General features: G+C 39.9%; 1 protein-coding gene and 1 long non-coding RNA gene across 14 annotated transcripts in view; one reads left to right on the top strand and one right to left on the bottom strand.

The window, feature by feature from the left end:
- LOC126755091 (plectin) overlaps positions 1-23,033 on the bottom strand; it is a 132,550-nt gene that overhangs the window by 13,743 nt on the left and 95,774 nt on the right. For 8 of the 13 annotated variants that reach the window (XR_007666454.1, XM_050467413.1, XM_050467412.1 and 5 more), the window contains 13 exons: positions 22,371-22,616; positions 21,578-22,066; positions 21,046-21,078; positions 18,593-18,631; positions 17,070-17,186; positions 8,809-8,991; positions 6,799-7,119; positions 6,237-6,425; positions 3,435-5,147; positions 3,134-3,364; positions 2,631-3,073; positions 2,436-2,570; positions 2,303-2,360 (listed from right to left, as the gene is read on the bottom strand). Coding sequence is in view for 12 of the 13 variants with exons in the window: in XM_050467413.1 (XP_050323370.1) it covers positions 2,303-2,360; positions 2,436-2,570; positions 2,631-3,073; positions 3,134-3,364; positions 3,435-5,147; positions 6,237-6,425; positions 6,799-7,119; positions 8,809-8,991; positions 17,070-17,186; positions 18,593-18,631; positions 21,046-21,078; positions 21,578-22,066; positions 22,371-22,616 (4,197 nt within the window). In the remaining variant the exon portion in view is untranslated. The remainder of the gene's footprint in view (positions 1-2,302; positions 2,361-2,435; positions 2,571-2,630; positions 3,074-3,133; positions 3,365-3,434; positions 5,148-6,236; positions 6,426-6,798; positions 7,120-8,808; positions 8,992-17,069; positions 17,187-18,592; positions 18,632-21,045; positions 21,079-21,577; positions 22,067-22,370; positions 22,617-23,033) is intronic. The other 5 variants (XM_050467415.1, XM_050467420.1, XM_050467418.1 and 2 more) reach the window with 3 other exon arrangements.
- Positions 1-23,033, top strand: part of LOC126755116 (uncharacterized) — a 209,886-nt gene that overhangs the window by 143,006 nt on the left and 43,847 nt on the right. The gene's annotated exons all lie outside the window — the stretch shown is intronic.

The raw sequence follows: 23,033 nt of genomic DNA, 5'->3' as shown, positions 1-23,033 counted from the left end.
GGGACGGCATTTCAAATTCCTTACGTACAGCTGCAACCGAAACCATTGGTTTTCGGAAAGTGCAAAAGAACAGCTGGTATGACGAGGAGTGCCGTGTCGCAGCGGAGAGAAAACAGGCTGCCTACCTCGCAACGTTACGATCGACCACTACACGTGCGGGATGGGATAGATACCGAGAGTTGAAGAGGGAAGCGAGACGCATTTGCAGACAGAAGAAGAAAGAGGCCGAAATGCGTGAGTACGAAGAGCTTGATAAGCTGGCCGACAGGGGTAATGCTCGAAAATTCTACGAAAAATGCGGCGGCTTTCAGAAGGTTTCAAGACCGGAGCATACTCTTGTAGAACCCCCAAAGGTGATCTAGTCACTGATGCCCAGAGCATAGTTAAATTATGGAGGGAACACTTCTCCAGCCTGCTGAATGGCAGTGAACGCACAACACCAGGAGAAGGAGAACCCGATTCCCCAATCGATGACGATGGAGCAGACGTTCCATTACCCGACCATGAAGAAGTTCGAATAGCAATTGCCCGCCTCAAGAACAACAAAGCGGCAGGGGCCGACGGACTACCGGCCGAGCTATTCAAACACGGCGGCGAAGAACTAATAGGGAGCATGCATCAGCTTCTTTGTAAAATATGGTCGGACGAGAGCATGCCCAACGATTGGAATTTAAGTGTACTATGCCCAATCCATAAAAAAGGAGACCCCACAATCTGCGCCAACTACCGTGGGATAAGCCTCCTTAACTCCGCGATGTCTGAATTTGGTATCCCCGCAAAACTAATACGGCTGTGTAAACTGACGTTGAACAACACGAAAAGCTCCGTCAGGATCGGGAAGGACCTCTCCGAGCCGTTCGATACCAAACGAGGTTTCAGACAAGGCGACTCCCTATCGTGCGACTTCTTCAACCTGCTCCTGGAGAAAATAGTTCGAGCTGCAGAACTAAACAGAGAAGGTACCATCTTCTATAAGAGTGTACAGCTGCTGGCGTATGCCGACGATATTGATATCATCGGCCTCAACACCCGCGCCGTTAGTTCTGCTTTCTCTAGGCTGGACAAGGAAGCACAGAAAATGGGTCTGGTAGTGAACGAGGGCAAAACGAAATATCTCCTGTCATCAAACAAACAGTCGTCGCACTCGCGACTTGGCTCTCACGTCACTGTTGACAGTCATAACTTTGAAGTTGTAGATAATTTCGTCTATTTAGGAACCAGCATTAACACCACTAATAATGTCAGCCTGGAAATCCAACGCAGGATTGCTCTTGCCAACAGGTGCTACTTCGGACTGAGTAGGCAATTGAAAAGTAAAGTCCTCTCTCGACGAACAAAAGCTAAACTCTATAAGTCGCTCATAATTCCCGTCCTGCTATATGGTGCAGAGGCTTGGGCGATGACAGCAACCGATGAGTCGACGTTACGAGTTTTCGAGAGCAAACTTCTGCGAAAGATTTATGGTCCTTTGCGCATTGGCCACGGCGAATATCGCATTCGATGGAACGATGAGCTGTACGAGATATATTGACATAGTTCAGCGAATTAAAAGACAGCGGCTACGCTGGCTAGGTCATGTTGTCCGGATGGATGAAAACACTCCAGCTCAGAAAGTATTCGACGCAGTACCCGCCGGGGGAAGCAGAGGAAGAGGAAGACCTCCACTCCGTTGGAAGGACCAAGTGGAGAAGGACCTGGCTTCGCTTGGAATATCCAATTGGCGCCACGTAGCGAAAAGAAGAAACGACTGGCGCGCTGTTGTTAACTCGGCTATAATCGCGTAAGCGGTGTCTACGCCAATTAAGAAGAAGAAGAAGTTTGGAAGGGCACGATAGAGCCGATAAACTCTAATGCTCATAATGCCTCATACTATGTTAAATGAAAGTTTTTGTGCAAATTTTTATCGACAAATAGGACATAATCTGGATATCAGGGATCATTATTTTGGTCGCATGAGATAGCTCTTAGTGCTTGAGTTTACAACTCTGAAGTTGAATACTGAATAGTTGTGAGGATAGTAAAGAAAATGGTCCTAAAGAGTATTTGATGTCCCTCGACATGCCGACGAAAGATAGCCGGCCTTTTGGGTTTATTTAGTGAGAAGCTGAACATTCGAGTTTTCTTAATTTAAATCGTGTATTTAACAAAAGCCATTTCGCGATGGCTAGATTATCACATCGTTATAGTATGGGAACGATATTTTCGATGTCGCTTTGGGCAAGAGTACTTCAACTGATCGTTAAGCTACATAGTAAGTAAAAATATTTTGGTATGTTGTAAGTATGGCAGTATATAAACTTACATCTTGCTGCTGCTGCGTTTGTGCTTGTTTCACTTTTGCTTGAGCGATCTTTAAGGCTCTATAAGTGGAAAACGAAAGAAAAAAGGTGTCAGTGAAAAGGTGAGTAACGAACATTATTCCGCTTGTTACATACTGTTGTAAGTCCATAATAGTTTTCTCCTTGGCGTTCTGTTCCTCTTGCGACATTTGCACCAGTTGCAGTAACCGTTCGCATTCGGTGGTTGCCTTTTTGTGCTCCTCCTTGGTGTTTTGCAGTTCCTTAACGCAGCTGTGTGGTAGAAGAAAGTGGCGTAATTTACAGTTATGTTGCTGACGTTTGGAAACTTACCCTTCAAGCTGTCGCTGTGTGTCCATGAGCTTCTTGTTAAGCTCCCCGGCTGCCGCAGCACCGCCACCCTGCGTCTGCAGAGATTTCTCCAACTGGTCCATTTGCTCCTTTCGTTTGCGCAACTGAACATCGAAATCGGCCATTTTCTTCTCTTTCTCCTCGATATCCTTGCGTTTGGCTTCGATCTGTTTGCGTTGCTCCTCGATGATCTTGCGCTCGCTTTCCGTGGCCTTGGCTTGGTTGTCGATCTGTTTGCGCACCTCTTCCAATTGTTTCTGTTGTTGCTCCAATTGTTGGCGCTGCACATCGGTGGCGGCTGCGCCGGAAGTGCCCGCCTGCTGCAGTTGTTGTAATTGCTGCTGCAACATTTGCACCTGTTGCTGCAGTTGTTGCACTTGTTGTTGGGAGGTCTGCAATTGCTTCGACTGCTCCTGGTTTGAAAGCTAAAAGTTTATGGATTAGATGAGAGTGAAAGTTACTTAGGGTACTGCTGGTTTATTCACCTGGCTTTTTTCAAGTTCTTGCACCAGCAACTCAAGCTGCTGCTGGAAACGATCACGCTCTGTGCAGGCGGCCTGCAGCTCCCCTTTCACCTTCTCCATCTCTTTCGTGACTTCTTGAGCATTACCGGACACTTGTTGCTGCTGCTGCTGTTGTTGTTGTTGCTGTTGTGCTATCTGTTGTTGCATCTTTTGCATTTGTTGATGTTGCTCCTTAATGTGCTGATCCATCAACTGTAAAGTAGATTAATTAGTAACAAGTCTGTGAAATGGAGGAAGGTAAGCGATCAGAGCTTTAGTTTACTTGTATGCGTTTATGCATTTCTTGTGCGGCTTTGTCGGCCATTTCGGCGCGACTCTTCTCAACTTCAAGCACCTTGCGCCACTGTTCGACCTCTTCCCGATTGGCGCCGCTCGCTCCCGCTACGGCACTGGCGGCCTGTAGGGCTTTTTCGGATTCTTGTAACTTCTGTTGCAGCATCTGGATTTCTTGTTGCATGGCTTGCAGTTCAGCAGGCGCCGCGGGTGATGCCGGATGACCGTTGCGTAATTTGCGGTTCTCTTCACGCGCCTTTTGCAATTCGGTTTCGGCATTTTGCAACTCCTTTTGGAAATTCATCAATATCTCCTGGCTCTTTTCGAGTTGCAGTACCAATTGCTCGCGTTCGATGGCCAATTGCTTGCAATCGGCTTCCAATTTCTGCATGTGCTTTTCGAGTTGTGGATGCGGTTTGTCTGCGCCATTGCGTGCCGATTGGCGTAGTGACTCCTTCTCGGCCTCTGCCTTCTCGAGTCGATCGTGCAGGCGGCCGAGTTCGGCAGACATGCGTTCGAATTCGATGCGCGTCGATTCGTTCGCTTCCTGCTGTTTGGCTAAATGCATCTGCGCTTTCTCCAACTCCTTGGCGAGGCGGCCCGCTTCGAGTTCGGTGGCATCGCGCGACTGTAGCGCCTTCTCGAGGCGATCGCGTAATCGATCGATTTCTTGGCGCTCGCCCGCCGACATCGATGCGCGCACCGACTCGCCAGGGCTGATGGCCGACTGTTGCTGCAGACGCAATCGCTCCACCTCCTTCAGCAGTTTCTCGTGCTTGTCACGTGCCTTCTCGCGCTCAATATGCGCCCGCTCCAATTCGCTACGTTGTTTCTCTTGGTTGGCAAGTAGCTTAGCAACCTCGCCCTTGGACAATTCCAGTTGCAGGGTGGTCTCATGCAGTTTAGATTCCATGTTTTGTATTTCATTCTCAATCTTTTCATATTTGTCTTTGTATTTTTCAAACGATTCGGATTCATATTGTGATTTGCCACGAATCGTTTCGAGTTCCATAAGGGTTTTGTCCAATTTTTCACGGAGACGCTCATTTTCTTCCTTAAGGCGACGGGTCTCACGTCCAAATGTATCAGTATCCTGGAGCTTACGTAACTCCACTTGGCTCTTCTCGTAACGATCGCGCATTTTCTCCAATTCAACGGCATAGTGCGCAGCCTCCTCTTTGGCCGCTTCCACGCTGGCACTGGCTTTGGTTTGTGCGGCGTGTGCGCGCTCCAGTTCGTATGTGACGCGCTCCAACTCCGACTGCAAATGCTCTTTTTCACCTTGCGATCGTCGCAAATCGGTTTGTATTTTATCGAAACGTTCACGATTGTGCTCGAGCTCAACACGCGCATTGTCTTCGCTCTCCTTGGCTCTGCTCAGTTGCAGCGCGGCTCGATCGCACGCCTCTTGTAAGCGAGTGCTCTCCTCTTGCAATTTGCGCAAGTCTTCACGCGCCTTCGACGCGGCCAAAGAGGAACGCTCTGCTTCGACTTCCAAACGTGCGCGATCAGCTTCGGCAGTATCACAACGCGACTGTAGTCGATAAATCTCATTCTGCGCGCGATCGTACTTCTCAAGCATCTTCTCGAACTCTTTATTGGAGGTGTCTTTCTCATCGATGAGTTTCTGACTAGCATAAAGTGCTTTGTCCAGTTTCTCTTTAAGTATCTCCACTTCGGTAACAGCGTCGTCACGTTCCATCTGCAAAGAAAATCATTAGCGCAAACCCAAAATCACCGCCGTTTCCATTCTACTAGAGTACTTTTCGAGTATATGATGTATATGGTGCATAAATGTTTACTATTAACGGTTGTCTAATGTTAGAACACAATTTACAAACAGCCAATTGGAAATCTCAATGCATGCGAACCGAAATGAAAAATAATAAATTAAAATTTTGAAGCCAATTCGTACAATGCGCTGTTTCACGGTATGTATGTATGCATATGTAGTATGTAGGGAGCTGAAAGCGGTTCTGATTACAACCCTTTAAAGAAGAAATACCGTCGACTATTTTTAAATCGAACAAATGAAAACACCTCAGGCAGCAGAACAATTTTAAAATTTTCTTCGAAGGTCTCGTAATTAGAGAGCTTAAATCTTGCCTCCCTCGTAAAGGATAAAATGTACCTATGGAGCTTAAGTATCCATTCCAAATCGATGAATCACCTGTTTCACTTACTTTTGTACTTCTTAGGTATTTTGCTCGTGCTTTTCTCGTGCACGAAGAGATGGCACTTACGTGAGCAATGTTTTCTGTGGTCATTTGGGCGTTCGAGGTGTGAAACAAACGAGTTCCGAGTTATATTGTTCTTGCAGTAATCATGTGGTGGTTGAGACTTGTGACAACAGAGTCATTTTAAAAACTATGTGTAGACTTTTATTTTAATTTATATTGAAACCTATCAGTAGAGGATATGAGTTATCGAGGAGGATTCCACTGATCGTTGCTTCAATAACTGACTAACTAAACTCAAAACATTATGCTAGCTTAAATCTATAGGAGTTTTAACGGTGAAATCATTCCTCAAGTCATTATTTTTGAAGAGGGCTATCTCGTTGACAGGTTATGTGCAAACGGGACTATTTTTGTATTTTGGTTGCCGCAAAGAGTAACAATGACGAGTTATATAATCCTTGTCATTAGGTTGAGCATTCGCACAATATTTAAGCAATTGGAGCAGGGAGTACGGAGAATACGCCAGCTACCCGTATGGAGTGAAGTGCAATGCAGTTGTGAATGTATATATGCATGTGTAACTGTGTGCGTTTGTTGCCGTATGGCATTACCTGTAATTTTTGTTGTATGGCGTGCGACTTTTCATAACGCTCCTTGAGCACTTCCAAATCGGTTTGCATCGCCTCCTTATCGCGCGCCGCTTTCATCAGTAACGTTTGCGATGACTCGGAGCGTTCTTTGAGTGTTTCCAACTCATCGGAGAACTGATCCCGCTCTTTTTGTATACGTGCTAGTTGCATCTAGTTTAGTGTTTTTTTTTATAAAATATTCATATACTTGTATGCTTGTACATATATATATATATAGTAGGTATATATACATTAACAACATTAAGGTTACGCCATACACATACATATACATAGCATAGGTTGTGGTTGTAAAGGTAGCAGTTGTAGTTTTTATAAGAGGGAAGCTATAGTTGTAGTATATTAGTAAGTATATACAGACATACTACACATATACTGGTAGATACATAGTGGCTATATTAGTTATTAGTAGAGTATTAGAGTTTCAATAGCATTGGCTAAGAGCACGCGTCGGCAGTGGTTATGCAGATACAACGACTATGCAAATGTGTTTGTGTGTGTAAGTGTGTTGGCTGGTAATGCATACCTGTGTCTTCTCTAATTTCTCGCGTATGCGGTCCGTGTCGAGCGTGAGAGTTTCGCGTTCCTTTTGCATGCGCGCCGCCTGTCCCAGCGCTTTGTCCAGCTGCGACTGTAGGTTGTCATAGTCATAGGTGAGCTTCTCCTTCTCGAGCACCAAGCGTCGGTTTTCAGCCACCGATTTATCGAGTTTCTCCTGCAAGTGGTCGACCTCGTTTTGGGCTTTATCCAATGAGTTCTGCAGTTTCTCTTGCTGCAGTTGTGCCTTGCCCAGCGTGGCTTGGGTTCGCTCCATCTCTTCCTTCATCTTCTCCACTTCCGAGAAGGCCTGAAAGAGTGTTAATTAGTAATATATTTTATTTAAATTTTCCGGTGGTTGAAACTTAAATTAAAAATGTATGTTAGATTTAAAACTGCCTGCGAATCTTACGCATGAGACTAGTACTCTAGGATCTAACTTGAAATAAGCACATTATTTCACTTTTAACAAGGGCTACTTGGGAAAATGGTCGGTCCTTATGTGATAGAAGTGCTAACTAGGAACATCCCATTCACTGTTTCTTCTTCGATTCGAAAGTCATAGGGGTGCAATAGGATGTAGTCTCTTTACCAGATCTGCGGCTGCTAGAGGGTATTAAAATAAAATAGAGGGTTGGTAAATTCCGCCTCCATAGCGAAGCATCGCCAAATGGGTTGAGGCTGATCGAATTCGCCGGAGCTAGAAATACGATTGTCTGAAGTACTATCGGATAAATCATATGACACAAAAAAAGGAAAAAAAGCCAAAATGCGGAAGTAAGAAGAGTTTCAGTAGCGTTAATACCTCAAAATTCTAAGAAAAGATTCGGCGACTAACGTAAGATTTCAAGAGCGAAGTAGGATCCAAAGATGTGAGCTACTGGTACAATTAAATAGATATTCCTCGATGTAAACATACATTTATCAACACGAATGGCTCGATAATGAGCGCAATGTTCCGAGTCGCTCGATACCAAACGAGGTTTTAGACAGGGAGATTCCTTATCGTAAGACTTCTTCAATGTATTCAATTCAATATTCTATACGTGTGTACAGTTGTTCTGCCTTTCCAGATTGAATAAGGAAGTGAAGTGTGTGAGTCTGGTAGTGACCGAGGACAAGATGAAATATCTCTTGCCATCAAACAAGCAGTCATCGCATTCCTGTTTTCGCTCATATGACTATCAAATTTCTCGTTTATCTTGGAACCAGTATTAACACTATCAACAATGTATGCTTTGATATCCAAAGTAGAATCACTATTGCCAGTAGGCAATCGAAAAGCAAAGTCCTCTCCTGGCGAGCAAAGACCAAACTCCACAAAGCCTCATCATTCCTGGCCTGCGATATGGTGCGGACTCTTGAACAAAGTCATAATCTGATGTAGTAGTTTTCCAGAGAAAGGTCTTGTGGAAGATATATGGGCCTTTGTACATTGGCAACAGCAAATATCGCAGTCGATAGAAAGAGATATCCGGCAACATTGACATAGTTCAGCGAAATGAGAGACAGCAGCTAAGCTGGCTAGGTCATGGTGCCGGGATGGATAAGAATATTCCAGCTTTGAAAGTATTCGATTCTGTATCAGGAAGGAAGACCCCAGAAAGAAAGACCCCACGCCGGAATGAAGAAAAGACCTGTTGTTAAGTCGGCTATAACCGAGTAAGCCTTGTCTACGCCAGTAAAGATGAAGAATGAGTTCGAGTTGAAATAATTTGCCACTATACAGAGGCGGCCAAATCATCAATTTCAAAGATCCTCATATCAAGTTTTCTTTTCCATTTATGAAGAGTTCTTAAGTAAGTAAGACTCTATTTAATTTAAGTGTAGAATTGATTGATGGATTCAACGATTTATAATAATTATAAGTAAGGTTTGCGATAAAGTTGAAGATGAACATTTGCTCTTCATTTCAAATAAGTTAATACAAAGTATTTGGAGGACCTTTCTCTTTACCCGTACCAACTTTTGTCTAATTAATAATTAGATGAATACTTACCCGATCCCGATCAGCATGTATGCGTGACACACCTCCCTGCACCTTCTCCAGCTCCTGGCGCAAACTCTCCTGTTCACCTTGTGCATTCTCGAGCTTCGCTTTAAGGCGATATACTTCACCCTGACTCTTCTCGAGCTTCTCCTGCAACGCAGTTGCCTCTTCACGAGCACGCTCCGCATCCGACTGAAACGCGTAGAAGGGGAAAGGAAAACAAACACATGAATTAATTATTATTATCTTTCATAGACACTATAAAACTTTGTTTGACATGACAATTGCACAAGAGGATTTTTCGAACAAACTACTAGAAATTACTTCGATCTTACGAAAATGTTGAAAAATAAGAGAAACGAATAAGAGAGATTGGTGTGATAATGTCAAAATGTCCAACTAAGAGATAAACGTTATATATTGTATGGGTGACTTATAGTAATTAGTCAAAAATGATAGAAATGGAGATTGCGACATTTTCGTCCAGTTACTTTAAGTGAAGTTTGTTTGAGCGCTAAATTAATTAGTTCGTGACGTCAACTAATGTAAGAGAAGGCTTTGTGTTAGTATGACAATTTGTTTCGTTTATGACGTTGCGTGTCGCAGTCTCCTTCTCTATCATTTTTGAAAAACAGTTATGTACGCAAATGGAAACACAGAACGTGGAAAGCGCCACAACAAATGCATTTGGTGACGAGGCGAAACGAAACGGACACGAGCAATGCAATGACAAAGAAACGAGTGATTTTAGGCATTTGTTAGACTCTTTGCAATATGTACAGAGGTGCGCGTGCGTGCGTTTTATGAATTCAATTTATTTTTGAGAGGAGATATGGCACGATTACAGCTGCGAGCGAAATAAAAATACAATAATTTCTTTCAATATAATATGTATGTAGGCGCGACTATTTTACATGTTCACCAGTGGAATGCTTTAGCATGAGAGCGATGACATCGATTTGCTTCAAATAAACACAATACTCACAACAAATTATCCAAGCTAAATAAATATGTTCCATTTTTGCGTTTCGATTAACATATTCTTTCAATACTTAGCAAGCTCTATTTGCACTGGAACAATCAATTTAAGAGCGTCTCTCAAATTTTTGTGATACTTACAGCTAACATGTAATACATTGAAATAGCTGTACATTTATACAAAAGGTTTTACCCAAAATGGTTTACTGGGTTTCACTTTTATAGGTCTTTCATTTCCAACTCTGGAACGGCAACCACATAAGCATTTAATCTAGCAATTGCCCTCTTCAGTTTATATGCGTATTTAAGAATGAATACAAAAAGAAATAAGAAACGGTACCTTTTTCTTATAAAATGAACAAGAAAAATCTTTAACTTCGGTTTCAATGTAACTTTAATAACTTTCAAACTAAACAGTTTCCAAATAAGAACTTGATTCTGATCGTTCATGGTGTATGACAGCTATACGCTTTAGTTGTTCGATCTAGGCGACCCTGACAAATGAGCAGCTTCATGAAGAGAAAAAGACAGGTGCAAAATTTCAGATGGATATCTCAAAAACTGAGGGATTGTTCGCAGCATGGCTAAATCGATTCAGCTCTTCACGCTGACCATTTACAGGCTTTTTGAGTACTTTTTCCACAAAATCAAGTCGTATGTCATGAATAGCACGTTCAATATTGACTTCTTGAAATAGCATCTGTTTTATTGCTAAGGACCAATGACTTCAAATAACCCCACAAGAAGTAGTCTACTTATGTTAAGTCATAACTTCTTGTAGGTCATTCAATGCCACTATTACTTAAAATAATCGAATCTCGCAATAATTCGGTTGTTGCACGTGCTGAGTAGTCCGTCTTGTTGGAACCAGATGTTGTCAAGATCAACTTCTTTCAATTGCGGTCATAAAAAGTTGGTTATCGTTCTCCATTGACAGTGAAGGTGTCATAAGTTTCATTTCGAAAGATGTACGGACCGATGATTTGACCAGACCAATAACCACCCCAAACTGTCAATTTAAGTGCATGTAAGGTTTGTTAATAAATAACTTATGGATTTTCTGCGCACCAGAATCGACAGTTTTGTTTACCTCACCACTCAGATGAAAGTGAGTCTCATCGGAGAAGATGATTTTCTTAAAAAAATCGTTATCGTTTTCAATTAAATTCACGACGTTTACGGTGGTTCATTGGCTTTAGTTCTTGAGTAAGAACAAACCCTTTCTCAAAATCCTCCAGGTTGTGATTTGAGACAGTACCAGTTCTTGAGAACGTCTTGGAATCGACAAATTGCGATCTTCAGCAACACTTGTTTGAAAGGCAGCAGTATTTTCGTTACTTTAAGCGGTTCTTTGTCTCATTATGTAGTGAAAATGAAATTTTCAACAATTAAACGAATAGCAAGCACAGCTGGACGATTACTGCAACCATAAAATAGCAAAAGCGAAAAGTTGCAATCGGAAAACGATTATATCTTTGATAATAAAATTGAATAATTTGCAAATGTTGTTTTTGCGTATATCTTTCCATAATGAAATTGTAAACATTGAAAGGAAACTACAGATCATGGCATATTAAAAAAAGCCGAAGCAACACTAAGAAATCAGACATCTGGGCTGTAGGGCGGTGCAACTTTCAATCGGCTGCTATGTCTTGTCAGACCCGATTGACCCTTCGTTTGAGTCTCTCGGACTTCCACGCAAAACTTGGCGTTGACGGTTTGTACAGGAGGAACAAATGCATGGTGGACGATGCCTTTGATGTCAAACAAGACTATGAGCATCGTTTTCACTTTGGATTTGCTCATTCTTCCGGTCTTCATCAGAATTGTCTTCCCAGCCCTCCAAAAAGGTTTGGTGCTACCGAAACACACCACTTGTTGTTAAAGCAACATCTGGGTAAACCTGCTTGATGATATCAAACGTCTCTGTCGCAGATTTACCGAGCTTTACACAGAATTTAATTGCGCACCTCAGGTGCTCGGAGACAACTGACCAGCTAGGAACGCCTTCTACCGAATCCAGTCGGTGCGCCCACGCTGCGAAGTGCAGTCGCGGCGGAAGAAAATCCGTCATATTACTATCCGGACAAACCTTGTATTATCCTTATTGGCAAGCTCGGTATATAAACGAAGTTTCAGGATATAAAAAGAGGAGCAATGTAACAGCAGATGAATTTCAATGTGTTTGAGAGTTCAACAATTCTAGAACACTAACCATTCAGGTCTATTTTACATTGAAACATAAAATTGATTCACAGTTCTGGTTATACCAATGTACTACACTTCCCACTTTATGGACTTAAGTTATTGCTTTGCTGTTTGAAGTCAGCAGGGATCAGATCTGTTCATTATCTCTCAAAAAAGTATACAATTTTTTCGCTTACTTAATAGTATTTTTTGATTAGAGCTCCATATTTCTAATAGTTTGTTATAAGAGATCTATATCTATCTAATAATAAATTAAGTTATGAGTCACTTTGACCTGACAATATCTGATATATGTGAATATAACGTTAAGAAGAAGCGTTGTAGCGTTTATTATTTGATAAGCATTTTGAATGATTTATGTCGGATGGCCCGAATAATGATTCGCGATTATTAAAGCATTATTCTCAAAGGTTTTAAGCTTATTAAAGCTGAATGATTTAGGACAGATGAGTATGTGTTGTATATTTAGCATTTACAGTGCTTAGTAGTGTGAATATTTTCGATTCGCTTAAATTGATCGTTCCAGTTATAGTACATTTAGCAAAGAGATTTGCAAACATTTAAATAACAAAGGCGTCTAAGGCAAATTTAATTACTTTTGCATTTTAAATTACTAATCAAGTAAGTATATGCGCAAAAGCTAAGCGTAAGCTTTTAAGGAAGCAAAAACAACTTTATAAAGTATTTTCGAAAATCGTTTTGAATAAAATAAAGGTTAGTAAATGTGATATAGACAGATTGTATGAGAACATCGGATGGATGTACATATGCAACATGTATGTATGTATTCAGGAATTTCGGTACGTTTCAACGACACTATGACATGTCTATAATACGAATCGAATACGAATTATACGAATGTACGAACGTTTCCAATAGACGGTTATGGTTGTATTTATAAGTATGTTGCATGTTAATAACGAATATGCCATGTATTTAGACAATATGTATATATGTATATATGTATGGTATGTATAGAATGTAAATTGATATACTCAAAAACGAGGATTTTGAAACTTTGGATACTTGTTGTTTGCGATTTTGGAAGCAATTACTCACAAAACGTTTATCTGTATCGCCCTATAATACGAGATACGAGTAGATACGAGTACGAGTATGAACGTAAGCGCAACACGGTTATTTGAATTGTTTGAAAATAACCATTAGAGAGAATTAGTTAAGTTTACATAATTAGTATTTAGTATTTAGTAGTTAAGAGTAGTAAGTAGTAGTAGCAATAGCAATAGTAGTTAGCACTAGAGCAATAGTAGACAAATATTAATAATTTATTTTTTTCTAAAATTTATTAAATACTTTATGCATTATATAATTGTGCTCATGAGAGTGTGTAACTGTATGTGTGAGTGTGAGTGTGTGCGAAAGAATCTAATGATTTCGGTTGAGATTTCACGCGTTCATAGTCTTTTGATGGAAAATTGCGGAGTTAACAGCTTTTGTCAAATTTAAAATTTTGACGATATATTTATACTCTTCTGTAACGGATTATGAATATCAACGCAGTGTAGATAGATAGATTAAAAATAAATAAGATTTTGCACTGTGACCTTTTGTCTATTATGACCTCTCCTATATACAAAGGAAATCCATGAGCTTGCTGGGCGCAATCGAGGCGATGTGATGCCTGTTCACGTAGATGTATCCTAGGGCCTTGGGCCTGTTTCTACAAATTGCTGGACAAACACATGATTTTGTGTTCTAGAGTTTTCTGTTCCATGTCGGTAGTTTGTGCAAGAGACTACGACCATGTTGGACAAGTGTTTCTTGAGCATGCAGCGTGCAGTATAGCTCACCACAAGGAGACAGGATTTGTCTCGGTAAAGGTAGATCATATCTCTAAACTTTACTAAGTTGCAACTTCAAAATAGTAACTTGGCGTGGCACATTCCTGTTGCCTGCTGCCAGTGCCGTTCTCTCCCCATTCTCTCCTCCGTGCGGAGCCCTGACCCCATCATCATGGAAGACGCTGCAGAGCGGGCTAGTTCGTCGGCCAGCTCACTACCGGCTACCCCTTTCAGCCTTCCTAAACACTCCTCCACTAAAAGCGATTTGACCTCATAAGCTGAGATCACTTTTAGTGTCCCTTGACTATCGCTGAGTATAGCGATACGCTGGTTGCGATAATTGGGTTGGAGATTGATTTCTGCACACTGACTTATAGCGAAGACTTCGGCTTGAAAGATGCTCGTAAAACATCCCATTGGTATGGATAGTTTGGTATGCGGTCCCGCAATGCCTGCTCCAATGCCTTACGGTATTTTTGAGCCGTTAATGTACCACTGGATAGTGCTGCCCCTCAATAGTAGGTCAAGCGTGGAATCACTCCACTCCGCCTTACTGCCTAGAGTAACTTTAAACTTCCTTGTTAAGGCAGTGATTGATTCATCCAAGCCGTTGCAAGAGCTAAAAATATAATTCTTTGACTGTTAATGACTTTATTTTTTGTTGTATTGAAACTAGCGCTTCCCAGGTACGGCAATCTTTTATATTTCAGCTTGACTATTCCACAAATAAATAAAATTTATTTGGCGCTCCTCTTGGTCTTATAACTGAAATGGTCAATCATTAAAAAAACAATTTTGTACGAAAATTCTCTGTTTGGGAGCATTTGTTATTAGCATGAAGTATTCGAGAGCACTCCAGATACATGAAGAGTGTGCGACTAAACAAGAAATTTGCTTACTTCAATTGCACCGAAGCAATAATCTTCTCAATTCGTTGAACTATGTCAAATCGTAGTATAGCTCATCGTTCCATCGACTGCGATATTCGCCGTTGTCAATGCGCAAAGGACCATAAATCTCACGCAGAACCTTTCTCTCGAAAACTTGTAATGTCAGTTCATCAGATTTTGTCATCGTTCATACCTCTGCACTTATAGAGTTTGGTCTTTAATCGTCGAGAGAGGACTTTACTTTTCAATTGCCTAATCAGTCCGAAGTACAACCTCTTTAAAAGAGTTATTCTGCGTTGGATTTTGAAGCTAACGTTGTTGTTGGTGTTACTGAGGGTTCTAAGATAGAGGAAATTATCTACAACTTCGAAAATTTGACTGTCAACAGTGATGTGGTGCCTAGTCGTGATTTCGACGATTGTTTGTTTTATGACAGGAGATATTTCGTCTTGCCATCGTTCACTACCAAACCTATTTGCTTCGCTTCTTTTTCCAACCTGGAGAAAGCAAAACTAACGGCGCGGTTGTTATGACCAATGATATCGAGGTCATGGGCGTAGGCCAGCAGCTGTAGACTCTTATAGAAGATTTTACCCTCACTATTCTGATCTGCAGCTCGAATCACTTTCTCCGAGAGTAGAATGAAGAAGTCGCATGAAAGAGAGTCGCCTTGTCTGAAACTTCGTCTGGTATCAAACGGCTCGGAGAGGTCCTTTCGATCTTGATGGAGCTTTTGGTATTGCTCAACATCAGTTTACACAGCCGTATTAGTTTTGCGAAGCTCTAATACTCTTCATAAATAACATATGTATATGCTACATGTGATACTATGAGAATAATTTGGAAAGCAAGAAAAAACGTTAACTTCGGCTGCACCGAAGCTAATATACCCTTCACAGATTACATTGGTGCTTTAGAAAATAATTTATACCAAATTTCGTAAATATATCTTGTCAAATGCAAAAGTTTTCCATACAAGAACTTGATTCCGATCGTTCAGTTTATATGGCAGATATATGTTATAGTGGTCCGATATCGGCAGTTCCGACAAATTAGCAGCTCCTTGAAGAGAAAATGACGTTTGCAAATTTTCAAAACGATATCTTAAAAACTGAGGGACTAGTTCGTATATATACAGACAGACGGACAGACAGACAGACGGACATGGCTAAATCGACTTAGCTCAACATACTGATCATTTATATATATACTTTATAGGGTCTCCGACGCTTCCTTCTGGGTGTTACAAACTTCGTGACAAACTTAATATACCCTGTCCAGGGTATAATAAACCCTCCAAATTTCGTAAATTGATTGTCAAATAAAAAAGTAGAAGAACTTGAATTTGAGTTCGATCGTTCAGTTTGTATGACAGCGATATGCTATAGTGCTCCAATATCAGCTGTTCCGAAAGATGAGCAGTTTCTTCGAGGAAAAAGTACGTTTGTAAAGTTTCAGGTCGATATCCGGGTGTTACAAACTTCGTGGCAAACTATAGGGCATAAAAGCAAAGCGTATTGAAACTGCCGTTTCGTATCTAAAGCTGCAAGTTGTGAGCGTTTTGTCATACAGATTTAAAGCCACAAAAGTCATCTCTGCTTTTCTGTCCATTCAAAATTATGATATTTGACATAAGCTGTACATCCGGCGGTGATTTATTTGATTGTGGTGTGTACTTGATTGAATATGCATGTATTTCATTACTCTCCATTCACTTTCGAGCTCTGTGGATAACTATGTTATATGTTTTTGCTGTGCATGAATCCGATTACAACGACATACATAAGTAGGTGAGTATGCAGTGAAGCTTTTGAATGTTGTCTTCTGATATCTGCGACATGGAACACACTAGCAAAAGTGTACAGTGTGAGTAAACATTTTAATGTCGGATTTGTTTGTGTACGAAATGCATACGATTAGTTATTTTTGTTGTTGGTAGAGATAATTGTTTTTAATTACAGTTAAGTGCGAAATTATTCGTAGATTGTATACGTAAATATTTATATATAGAAATAACGAATAACTGAAAATCAAAAAGCGTTTTGCTTATCATATGCAATTATTTTCCATAATAAATACAATCAAACCAAATCGAATCAAATCAAATCAAATATTAACACCACTTTCAAGTAAAACTCTTTTGAATGAAGAATTCCATTTCGATGAAGTCTAATATTTGTATGTGTTAATGTGATTAATATATGCAAGTATGTATATTATATGGTGTTACAGTTAGTTATATATTTATATACTGCTATATATACGCATATAGGTACGTTTGTATGTGTGTGTGTGTAATGGAAATTATTTCGAAAGAATGCAATTGCTTCAGTTCCGTTAAATTATGTATGTATGTTGTTGTACAGTGTGTTGTATATAAAGGTTTACATACCTGTGTGACGCGGAGCTCAGCCTGTGTTCGCCTCAGTTCCGCGGCCGCCTTGTCGGCGCGCTCTTGTGCCCGGTCCAGCTCTTGCGAAGTCGTCATTGTTGTGCGGCCAAATGTTGTCTACGCGCAGGAACGAAGATAATAACATTATTATAATTTCAGTTAATTTATTTCTATTTAAATGTATGTATATATATATATATGCAGTGGTCCATTAAGGAATAGGATGCGTGCAACATTTTGTACAGCAGAGAATCTGTGTGGTTGACAACAATGCATTTACAACACAACATATATGAAGTATATACCATGTGTTCGTAGGAGTGTGTGTGTGTGTGTTTGTATATAATTATTTACAAGCGTATACTGTAGACGTCTGTACTGTAAGTATGGCATATGATGGCTTCACTTTAAACATTACCGTTATACTACTTCACAGCGAATGCATTTTGCGCCTAAATGTAGGCCAAACGATTTTCGAATAATATCATATTTTAAGCAATTTTCAAATAAAGTTTAAAAATACGTAGTTGAAATCTCTTTCATTTATCACAATAAGAAAAATGTTTAGCTCATTCAATCGAGTATCCATCTTTCAGCACGCAATCGCGGTTATAAGGAATTATGCTCCTTATTGCTAAATCTCCCCAACGAAAATACGTAAGCCCTGATTTAAGAAGTGTTTTGAATGGACTGGCAGTTTTTTCTAAACAAAAGTTTGAAAAATTTTCCTTTATATCGAGTGATTACTGTGGGTGACTCAGGAAAAAATTAACGAATTATATTTTTTTTGTTTTTGCAGTTTTCTTTTAATAGAAAAAGCAAAGTCGATATAGTTGATAATGGTACAGATATAGGGATTAATTAAGCAGTACTTTGCCGGCAGGTACATTGCTGCGAAGTGCGCTCTAAGCCTGAGGGAAGATGGATATATAAAGGAGTCCAAACAAAGTACTCGCTGAAACTCCTCAATCAACTGCATTCCTGCACACTTGGGTTCCTGCGTTGGCAAGAGGCAACTCGTGGCCGCTTTTTCTTAAACTAAGAATATTATGTGTATGGGGAGGAGTCGCAAGAAAAAAGGCGCGGTGAGTTGTTATACGGATGTTTCGAACCTAGAATCGACCTCTTAATCTAACCTAACTTAAGTAGGTAAACTTGACGAGCTTTTTCAAATCAAAATGTCCAGTGGAATGATCTGGAACAGGGTAGATATTTCATAGACTTTCATAGGAGTTTTCTTGCATTCTGAGTACTGTTTAGCAGTTAAGGATTTCAATGTATCGACTTCGTTTGAAAAATATGAAATAAAATTATATTAAATTTTGCTTAAACTCGTCAAAATAATCCTGATAACATGTTGCTCAAGTTGAGAGCTCTTTAGACAGACGTGCGCATGAAAAGCTTGGTTTGAATGGTACAAATGCAGCGGGCCACTTATGGTTGGATCTTCATATGAAGCGAGCGAACTGTATGGTTTCGAGATGATGTATATGTGGAAAATATATATGGAGACTTTGACTTACCGATAAGCGTCCCGACTCGAGCATTAATTTTTGTACAGACTGAAAAGTATTTGAATATTATTACAATTAAAAAGTAAATTTTAGCAAACACTTCTTCTTTAGCTGTGCTTTTAACAATCAATATATGAATGTATGCATGAGAGGCCTATGATTGTGGCATTCGGAACTGAGAATTTAGCAAAACTAAAGTGCTGGGGTATTGGGAGCAGTTCGAGCGTTTAGGACTTCGAATAACTAGCGATTGTTAGCTGATTTTGTAGATACTCTGACAAATGTAAATGCAAATAATTTCAGTATACAATATTTAAGCTTCATAATAGTGATGGATAATTTGATTAAAGAGCATGTTTCGGTTTGAAGTTTTGTTATTTTTTGGAAAATTTTGCAATATTTTGGAGCATGCGATACCGTCTGAAGCAATTCTTATTTCCATGAACTATCTGCGAAAGCTTCATATTAACAAAACGGCTTTCATACGCATACAAGGGATATGATCACAAACAATTTTCCAACAACCGATTTCGAAAGCTTTGTTTATGTTGGGAAGATTAGTTTTGAGCTTAGCTTACAGTTATTTTTTGAACATATCTCTGGAAGCTGCGACTGGAGCATCACTTTCTGCCTAAACTACTAAATATCTTGAATGAGAACTTACAACTTTGGTACTAGTTTAATGAGATCATGTTGTTTAGAGTTTCTCCAGAACCCATTGCTATGCTTTGCGTAAGTTAATATACATTTTGATCTGGGTTGCGAAGTTTTCAATTTAAAAACTTTGCATTCATAAATAAATTTCAAGTTTTTAATCCCGAATTAATTCGGCAGTTGGGATTAGAAATAAAAAAAAGAAGAATGCGTGTTATAATTCCATAGGGATAGCACCAGAAGTGAAATCTATATATGTTGTTGTAATCTCTAAATCTTCCGAGTGTGCTTTCATAAAGAACCACTTCACATTTAATTACTTTTTTCAATCCATTTCCATCACTATATCAAGCCGAGCATTACGCTCTAAAATATAAGTTGTAAAGGGTGATCCAAGTAGAGGTACTTTTCGCAACACCATCACCCATCTGGAGACCCAGCATTCATTATTGGATAATATTTAACCGAATACACCCAGTTCAGCACGCAGCGAAGAAAATGTAGTAGTCGCAGCTGTGAGTGTACACGAAGACTGTGAAAGTCGATTCGGCGCAGTTCGCAGCAACTCGGACTCACGTATGGAACGGCTTAATACATTTTACATCGACATCTTAAATTGAAAGCCCAAGCGACATCACTTCGCTCTATGGGGTCTTAAGAAGTTCCAAAAAGATCCGACGTTTTCGAGCCAAATTTTGTTTAGAGGTGATTTATGGCTCAATGGGTTTGTAAGCGAAATTGCCACATTTGGGACGAAGAACAACCCGAAGAGATTCAAGAGCTGCTATTTCATCCCGAAAAAAGAAGGGTCTGGTGTGGTTTATTGGCCGGTGGAATTATCGCTCGATGCTCGAACGAGTCATCGAAAATTTGACTCAACGGATGGACCATCTGAGACGACATTTGAAGGAGATAGTCTTCAGAAAATAAATGCCAAAGAATGTTCTTTCGAATAATGGCAATAAAAATTTCCCACTAAATTTGAAGATTGTGTGTTTTTCTTTAACCTACTTTTTTAAAGACCTCGAAATGGATCACCCTTTATAAGTCAAATTCTATCTTGTTTCCTGCAGACAAAAATGTCTTTAAATTCGTGTCTTTGTTTTGTGAAAGTTAAGAGCAAATGTGTCTTTAGTGTACTTGTGTATGAGTGTGTGGGTGTTGGTTTTAGCATTCTGTCCGATATATGTTATATGTATATAATTTTCCGATGCTAGAAATATATAACTGTTCTTTTACGAGCACATGTGTTTGAGGTGCAACACGACGTATATACGAGTATGTATGTATAAATATCAATTATTTGCATATAAACTTCGGCAAAGGTTAAATAGTTCTAAAGTTTTAGTATAATTAGAGTCCTGCCCTATTTGGTTAGTACACGAAAAAAATTCTGAATTTTTATTCATCAAAACAACAGGAATATTTGTAAATACTTTTAGCAACTACTAATTCTCTATATACAGTGCAATGAAGCGTGACATATCATAACGAGTTCGTAATTGCTCCCATCGCTCACATAAGCACTCGTTCGTTAGCAATACGAGCAATACTCGTATGCGATTTCAACGCACGAACTATAAGCGCAAAGCAACGAGTGAAAGTGTAGTCACACACGACTTACTGTTCGAACATTCGGCGACTGTTCATGCCACGGTTTCACTCGCAGTTGCAGGTGAGCAGTTACGAAGTCTGTTATGATCGGTAGCGTGATCGTTTGAGCGGTTTACTTAAACTTTAATGCTTTTCGTGAGCTAAAGTTAATTAAAAATGATGAATTCTTAGGGATTTCATAGAAAAAATCTTACTTTATGTAGTGTGGTCTGTTCTTCTAGCTGCAGCTATTATGGTGGTAGTTATAGTAGTAGGTGGTAATAGTAGTAGAACATAGTTGTAGATACATAGGTACATAGGTGGTTGAGTGGAGTAAATGTGTACATGTAAATAATAATAATAATAGCACAGTAAAAACGTTATTGCTTCAAAAACACACATGTATATAGTATATAAGTAAGTAAATTGAGTATTATTAAAGGTAAATATAAAATATATGCAGGTAGTATTGGTTTCATATCTTTATAATAGTTTAACACCTAAGTAATTGTTGTAGTTTTAGTAAATAGTTGATATCATTCGATTCGGTAATAGGTTGAGTATGCATTTATGTAATTAGGCTAGTATTTCTTTGGGGTATAGAACATCGAACGCATAAGTATTTATATCGCATATACATAAAACTGTATGTAGTTAATTTTACGTTTTGAGAAATCAAGAGCAAGAAAGAGCACCTAACCGATTGTTGTTAACGGCTTGAGTGTCTACTTAAATACATGCCAGTACCTGTGAACGTTCCAGATCGTGTTTCAAGCGTTCGTTCTCCAATTCGAGACGGGCGATGCGCTGTTTGGTGGACTCCCAGTCGGCGTTGCTGCGTCCCATCTCGCAGGTGGCCTTCTCCAGCTCCGCCTTCGATTTGCCCAATTCACTTTGTGACGCCTCCAGTTTGATTTCCAAGCGCTCACGTTCGGTGACTGCACGCTCCAGGCGTGTATTCAATTTCTCCACTTCGCTCTCGAGTGCGCGCAACTTGATTTTGTAATCGGCAATTTCACGCTCATGTAATTCGCGCTCCTCTTGCTTCTCATGTTCGGCACGATCTCGCTGTTCTCGCAGTTGGGCCATTTGTTTCTCTTTGTCACCAATGGCCTCTTCGAGACTTGTGAGAGCGCCCTCGGAGCTACTGTGATGAGCCTGCATTGCCGACAGACGTGCCCGCGCCATATCCACCTGATTATCCTTCTCCTTGAGCAGATCCTCGAGATTCTCAATCTATTGGCGACGCATAGTTGGGTACAAAACAAAAAAAAAAAAAAGACAAAACGAGAGAACAAACCAAAGCAACGCAAGTGTGGAAAACCAATGGGAAATAAAAGTAAAGAAAAAAGTTATTTTTCATTAGTTTATTTTGCAGATTTTGTTTGTTTAACAGTAGTAGTAGTAGTGTAGAGCAGTTTAACAAACTATGTGTCATGTAAGTGGCTTAGAGCTCAGTGTATGTTTGAGTTGAGGTGAGTAGTGATGTGGCTGTAGAGCGTGGTGGTAATGTGGTGTATGTTTCTGTATTATAGTGCACCTTTCGCTGTAACACGTTGATTTTGCGATCCTTAATCTCCATGTGATCCTTCAATTCGGTGAGTTCACTAGTCAGACGATTCCGTTCCTGCACCGTTTGCAGCGTGCCTTGTGTCTTCTTCTCGATCAAGCGGTTTTTCTCCTCCAGGCGGGCGCGCAACTCCTCAACATCAGTTTGCAGCATATTGTAGTGCTCCTCCTTGGCACATAGCGACTCCTTCAGAACCGCTATGTGCCGCTGATAGTCCTACAAATTTTATAAGCATGATTTGTTCAAATTTATGGTATTATGGATATGCAAAATTGTAGGTTATGTTCACACCGCTTAAACCTTAAGTGATGAACATGGTTTGGCTTGAGTAAAAAACAAAAATTGTATAAATTGTGCAAGTTTTATAATTTTGTAGCATTAAACTTATTTTTACTGAAATTCAAAGCTTAAAGTGACCATATCTCAGTTGAGCTAAAAGGTGACCGATTATTCCGACTATTTACGCTATATCTATATATCTGCTGCACGATATTATATTGAATTATGCTTTAATGAAATCTTTAAGTTTTTTCAAATGTTTTTATTTTTGGTTTAACCGCATAAATATTGACAATCCTGAAATTCACCACATTCAGTGTTTACAGTTAGTTGAAATAATTTCTTCTGGTATTC

Source organism: Bactrocera neohumeralis, chromosome 4 (genome assembly GCF_024586455.1).
Source record: "Bactrocera neohumeralis isolate Rockhampton chromosome 4, APGP_CSIRO_Bneo_wtdbg2-racon-allhic-juicebox.fasta_v2, whole genome shotgun sequence".
NCBI classification, from domain to species: Eukaryota; Metazoa; Arthropoda; class Insecta; order Diptera; family Tephritidae; genus Bactrocera; species Bactrocera neohumeralis.
This window is presented reverse-complemented; position numbering and strand designations above follow the sequence as displayed.